General features: G+C 38.7%; 1 protein-coding gene across 2 annotated transcripts; it reads left to right on the plus strand.

Annotated features, from left to right (window-relative positions):
* Positions 1–271: 271 nt before the first annotated feature.
* SLC25A29 (solute carrier family 25 (mitochondrial carnitine/acylcarnitine carrier), member 29) lies at positions 272–6,334 on the plus strand. Of its 2 annotated transcripts, XM_009998008.1 has the most exons (4): positions 272–322; positions 2,309–2,343; positions 4,880–4,963; positions 5,591–6,334. In XM_009998008.1, exon 4 carries the CDS (start codon positions 5,624–5,626, stop codon positions 6,332–6,334), a length of 711 nt encoding a protein of 236 aa, XP_009996310.1. In that variant the 5' UTR covers positions 272–322; positions 2,309–2,343; positions 4,880–4,963; positions 5,591–5,623. The 2 variants fall into 2 exon arrangements, with proteins under 2 accessions (XP_009996310.1, XP_009996311.1); XM_009998009.1 differs by lacking the exon at positions 2,309–2,343 and having other exon boundaries at positions 284–322.
* The last annotated feature ends 429 nt before the right edge of the window (positions 6,335–6,763 follow it).

A 6,763-nucleotide genomic window follows, 5' to 3' on the forward strand; every position in this document is an offset into this window, starting at 1 on the left:
CCAGGAATCCCTGCTGAATATACCATATGGCACGTGCTGTAGTCAAGGCGATTCAACCTCTGCCTGGGGCTCAGAAGCTTGACAGGAGCACAGAAGCACCTATTACAGGCCTGAAGGACTGATCTGTAGATCTCTTCCGACTTGATAGGATGCTCTTCACCCAGCCTACCAATAATGCTGTGCACTTATGCCTCGGGCTGGTGCTTGGTCTCAAGCTGCTGCAACCCCAGACTCTGGAAGAAAACTGAGTCATAACCATGGCATTTGTTTTGTTCCAGGTGCTGCTGGAGTGCTGGTAGGACACCCATTTGACACTGTTAAGGTGAGTTGATTATGAAATACCTTTGTTTCCACGTAGAAAACTTAAAGCTTTTCCAAGGAATGGGGGAGGAAAAAACATCCCCAGATGCTGTAGGAGCATAAATCTGTGCTGGAAACCTTGGAGCAAGCCTCCTCAACCACTGTCTTCAGCAGTGAAAAAAAATCTTTGTATGTATGATTCAGCCCAGTAACATGATGAATGTTGGCCTAAACTACAAGTTCATCAGTGCAGTAACAATGTCCTATTTGAAAATACAATTTACCTTTAACTTAATTTTATCTGAAGCTTGCTTCTCTGCAGCTGTTCATCACTAACTGCTAAAGCTGCCTCTCCCTGCCTTTGTAACTCAAACCTGCTTTGTTACCGGGTTGAAAATGTATGTTTTGTTTCCCCCTCAAACTCTGCTAATTACTCAAGCCATTCATTTGTTACACTAGCCAAAAGATGTAAGTGGATAAAAATCCACAGCATGAAGCTTATCTGGGTGCTTTTTCTTCCCTTTAAGTATTATTACATATTTTTATAACTTTCCAAGGTTAAAATTATTTTCTGATAATCACTTAGGTGTATGTATTATGCATGCTAAGGGTTGCTAAGACCTGTTCAAATATAAGATTTTGAAATCTTCTGAAGGGCCCTTCCTTCAGCCAGGACTCCCAGGGGTCCAAGCCCGTTTTTTCAGAACAGGGTGACAACTTCAGTCACTTTTTGGCAGCCTTATCCAAAGTCTTGCACTGGAAGAACAGAAGAAAGGATGCCAATATATTTCCTGCTAAATTATTGTGCCAGATCACTTGACTGCAGCAGACAGCATGCCACCTGCTGGAGCTGCATTTGGAATGCCTGCACCTCGATGAATTTAGGTATGCAAAGGGCTAATAGTGTTACTGAGGCTAGCACCATATTCTGTATTCCAGCACATGGTAAATTCAATACAGATTTTCTAAGCTAGTGGATATTAATCCCTGCTAGCCAAGTGCAAGCTGCTCAAAAAGGAAAAACTGTATGTATGTTTCTCAGTATGGTGAATTTGCCTGCTAAGTAATGGGGTTCAATTGTAGTATCTGTTTTCAGAAATGGCATTATCCATACTTGCACTTTTTTTTTTTTAATGGTGGTGTAGGCACAGCTGTCTTTTTCTCTCACCCCATTCTGCCAAGTTTTCCATGCTTAATTTAAGGTGACGGGTCATTTCACTGAAGCCAGCAAAACTGCTAAAATGCTACACGCAGCCCAAAGAATGTGGGGGGAGGGTTAGGTTTTAAAAGGGAACAGCTTCTAGTGCATGAAACTAAACGTGTCTGCAAGACTGGGGCTCCCATGCTAGTTCAAGCAGATGTATTAGTGCAAAACATGTTTTCTTTAGAAAAAGCATCTTGCTTTACAGTAGAGCATATAGTTTCTGAATTACTTTAAATGTTTTATGAAATACAGTGTGGCATGCTGTGTCTTCATACCATTAGAAGGTGGCATAAGCATTTATCTTTTTTTTGTTAAAAAAAATACTGATGTTTATGTTATTAGTCACCGCTGCATGTGGGAAAACTAACTGTAACCAGTCTTTTAAAAAAATAAAATGCATAACTTGTATATGTATGTATGTTAAGAATTAACCCTTTTTATAACTGCAATGTTTAAAGGGCTATCTGGTAGCCACTTCAGACTGTAAATTTTTAATAAAACTGAACAATGGGAAAGTTGCTTAGATAAGCTAGAATTTTACTTCTGTCTTAGCTTTTAAGCTCTTTTTTTGGCCAGTGATCATGTTTCACAAAGCGGGGAGGGGGATGGTGGGACACACAGGGAGACAGTAAGACTGTGAAGTCATCCTGCGAAACCCACAACTGAGCTGATCTCAGAACTGGCAAACTCCTTATCCCTGGTTTGTTGATGTAATGTATAAATTTGCTTTTTTGCTTTTAACTGCCTTTACTTTCTGAGCTAGGGGCTGTCTTCATTAACAGCAAAAGTGTTACTTTGTTGTAGATGACAGATAAGCCTCATCACGGGAGAGTTACCTAGTAAGTATAGCCCAGGTGAACACTTCTGTTTCTCTCAGTCTTAATTATTCCCAAATGTATTAGTTCAAATAAAGATCTAAAAGAGTTATGAAGCTTTTTTCCCTTTTTAGTTTAAACTGATGTGTCCCTCTTCTACAGCTATGGCATGGAGGGAGTGGGGTTTAAAGATCATTTTTTTTTTTTTAAATGAAAAGTCTTATTCTGAACCTTCATTCTGGTATGCATTTCTGGCTGTATACACTTCCACACAGAGAGGCTCTAAAACTGAACCTCAGGCACAGTGTTCTTGAGGTCTTACCCACTACATAACCTTAGAGGACACTTTCATTGCTCAAATGCATCTAAATTGCTTATTTTGCATATTATTAAGTGTTTGGACTGTTTTGGGGGTGTGGTGGTTTGGTTTTTTGGCTTAGCCTTGTGTACCTTTATGCAAGTCTTCAGAGATGGGAAATCACAGTGTGTTACTATTGGACCTAAAACCGTAGTAACTGCTTTCAAATAAGAGGGAAGCAAGAATATTGGGCAATAATAGAATGCAGGTTTTCACTTTGCACACTATTAATCCTACCTATAGTTGTACACACTAAACAGCTTGTTGAACATGACATTAATACTCAGGAAATAAATAAAGTTCAATATGCATTAATTGCCTTACCTGACAGTTGGCTAAAGCAAGTACCCCTATGTGGTCATTGCTGTGCTCAAATGAGAGCGCCATTTTTTATTCTTAAACCTGAAGTGTCAGTAGTCTCTGAATATTTTATCCTACAACAAGGCTTAACTGGTCAATATTTCAGTAATTACTTACACAAAAATAGTGGGAGCTGTATGCCACTAGAAAATTCAACCTATATATACAGAATATAACTAATTCTAAATTACTAGTGACAAGCGTATAGAAAGCTTAAAGTAAAAAGTTTCCCAAGGTGTAATTCTTCTAAAGCCCATACATGTGGAACTCCCCTGGTTTCACAGATGGGGTTTGAAACAATAGCAGTAAGTAAAACTTCAATTTTGTGCAATTCTGACAGCTTGGTAAGGTTTATGACTTGCTTGTCAGGCTGCTTCTTGAGCAGTGTTAACAATCTGCCTGCCTCCCAAACGTCACTTTGAACAACAAAGGATTTATTTGCTTTGAATCCTACTATAAGCCTACTTTTAACACTAAGATGTTTTAAATCCCTGCTCCATCTTGGAAGACCTGAGGTGATCTCAGCTTCCCAGGCTGGCTAGCACACACTAACTATAGACTAAAAAGCCACTGAAAACTTAAATTTTTATTTACAAAACAGAAGATGATGATGTATTGTAGGAATATAAAAAATACTGAACCTGTAAATATTTTTGCCTTAAAGAAAGCTAACCTGAATATAGAATTTTGACAAGCGATGACCCCAAATCCTTTTCTTGACCCACAGCATCTTATGGGTCTTTCATTTTTGTGGTTGCTTTGTTTTTTTTTAACTCAGAGAATCAAGGATAAAAAGATTTTACAGTCAGGCATCTCTCACATAGACCTGGTAATATTTCCTTTTGTTCTGAATAAGAGTCTTTAAAGTTTTTTTGCCCTGGAGTTGCAGCAGCATTAAAGGGTTGATCAGCATCTTCTCTGAGGAACATCACAGCCTTCCATGCTGGAGATCAAAGGCAGATTTCTAACTTCTCCAGTCTAGTGAAACCAATTTACTGACTTTATTGCAGTGTAGGGTTTTGCATGAACTAGATAGAGCTTTGAGGCTTTTTTTTTTTCTTAAATATGTTGATAAAAATTACCAGGAAAAACTGGAATGGACAGGCCGATTGTCCTTAATGTTAGCACTTGCAGTAGCTTCTACCTGTCCAGCAGAATGTACCATTCCAGTTTTGGAAAAGTTAACTGATCTTTCACATTAAAGGTTTAAAACAGCCAGACCCTGTTTGCATTTAGCAAGTTAAAAAACCCAACCAACCAAAAGACTAACATTTAAAAGGACAAGTGGCTTTTTATTCCTTCCTCATGCAAAGTAAGACATCTTAAGAGTATCTTCCCAGCTACTCTCTGGAAAAGATCAGATCTCAATGAAGGGTCCCAAGTCTGGTAGCCAGAAACTGTGGGGGTGTTGCTGAAAGTTTCCATCCTTGTACAATTATCCTTATTTCATGCTTGACTTGTGAATAATTTTTAAACAAATTCTACCAGGTTTGTACAGATAGTTCTTAGTGTGAACAGAAGTATTCTTGGCAGCTAAAGAAAGTACTTATTGTACCTAGTACTGAAAAACTTCCATCTGAAACTCTAGATCCAGTGTACTCTGTTGTACTTGCACATACTGTTTTTCTAATGTTCATAAGAAGTTAGTAATCTTCCTCCCTTCATGTTTGCACCCCAAAAAATTAATTCAAAACACTGAATATTTTTAAATTATTTTGCCACATATGGCATTCCAGTGTCCAGCCTGCATTACTAGAGCAAATCTCCACATGCACAAGACACTGTTTTACCAATCAGGCTACTCCTGCCATACAAATCAGTATCTCATACAACTTTTTATAGGTTCGTCTACAAGTTCAAAATGTAGAGAAACCTCTCTACCGTGGGACCTTCCATTGCTTTCAGTCCATCATAAAGCAAGAATCTGTAAGTACAGAATTAATGCTTTGCATATTTTGTATCTTCTAATAAATTTGTACCAGAAGGGTGAGAAAACTGTTTTAAAAAAACTACCAAAACTGAAGATTAAGAGAAAAGCATGCTCTGAACCTCACCTGAGCACAGGGCAAATGTAGTCAAGACATTTGCCAGAAACTCTGGCAAGATTACTAAGTTGGAAGTTGATATTTTGAAGTTAACTTTTAAAATGAGTTACTTGAATAGCTAATTTTTCCAGAATCCAAGGAATCTGGGCAATGACTGAAAAAAATGGTGAGGTTTCTTTTTCTGCTGAAGCTTTAAGACCATAACTGAAAGGGTGGTTTTTAGGAATTAGCTACTTAAAATATTAAGTATAAAATTTACCAGAAAACTTTTCTTTGGACGGACTAAGATTATTTTCTGGATGCATTCAACTATATATTTGTACTGCTAAAAATATTTAGATGTTTGTGTCTTAAGCAGCAATGAAAATATTATTACAAAGCAAGATGTTGATGATCTACTGTGGGAAAATTAGGGCATAAGATAGAGCCAGAAAGGGGTATCTTCTGCATAGTTTCAGGAGGTTATCAGCACCACTGTTAAAGTGTTTTTACTTCCCTCTTCCACTAGGCTTTTGGACTCTATAAAGGTATTGGGTCACCCATGATGGGACTTACCTTCATTAATGCACTTGTGTTCGGTGTACAAGGTAACACACTACGTGCTCTTGGAAAAGACACTCCTCTAAACCAGTTCCTTGCAGGGTCAGCAGCAGGGGCTATCCAGTGTGTCATCTGCTGTCCCATGGAGTTGGCAAAGACGAGAATGCAGCTTCAAGGAACAGGTGAATACAAACTAAAAACGAAGAACTACAAAAATTCTCTGGATTGTTTGATCAAAATCTATCAAAAGGAGGGGTTGAGGGGTATCAACAGGGGCATGGTCTCTACATTCATAAGAGAGACTCCAAGTTTTGGCTTTTACTTCCTGACCTATGACTGCATGACCAGGTATTTAGGCTGTGAAGCTGAAGACAGTTACGTTATTCCCAAACTGCTGTTTTCTGGTGGGATGTCAGGAATTGTGTCCTGGCTCTCAACTTACCCTGTGGATGTGATCAAATCCCGGCTCCAGGCTGATGGAGTTGGAGGTGTTACACAATACAACGGCATTGTAGACTGCATCAGAAAGAGTTACCATGAAGAAGGCTGGAGGGTGTTCACAAGAGGTCTTACTTCTACACTTCTCCGTGCTTTTCCTGTCAACGCAGCTACATTTGCTACTGTCACTGTGTTCCTGATGTACATGAGGTCAGAAGACAACCTTCATGAATGTGAACCTGGTCCAGTAATCCAGCAGCCTTCCAATTTGTAAACCTTGTCTGTTACTTCTCCTGATCCAATGCCCAGCTCCTTGGCTTTTTTTTTTTTGTGTAAACACTTGACCTGCAAAAGTGGTGTAAATGTATGCTAGCTGTATAATGAACTCCTAAATGTATCACATTAGGATTTCATTTCATTACTTGTATAAACAGCATATTGCCTTATTAAGGACTTCATATCTAGTAGTATCCAAGGAAGATGGGGACCTGCTTTTAGAAAGTACTGTGCAGTTTCAGTTGTGGCTCCAGAAGAGGATCTAGAGAATGTGGTACCAGAAATGAGGTTTTCTTCCACCCATGTTCTGAATTACTGAGTTGAGTTGAATGCAGAAACACTTTCAGAACAGGAATGTTCTTTTTTTGTATGTAGCAGGAGTAAGCATAGTCCTCTAAGGTGAAGTGGGAGGAAGATATTAAATGTT

This window comes from Chaetura pelagica, unplaced genomic scaffold (genome assembly GCF_000747805.2).
Source record: "Chaetura pelagica isolate M959 unplaced genomic scaffold, ChaPel_1.0 scaffold354, whole genome shotgun sequence".
NCBI classification, from domain to species: domain Eukaryota; kingdom Metazoa; phylum Chordata; class Aves; order Apodiformes; family Apodidae; genus Chaetura; species Chaetura pelagica.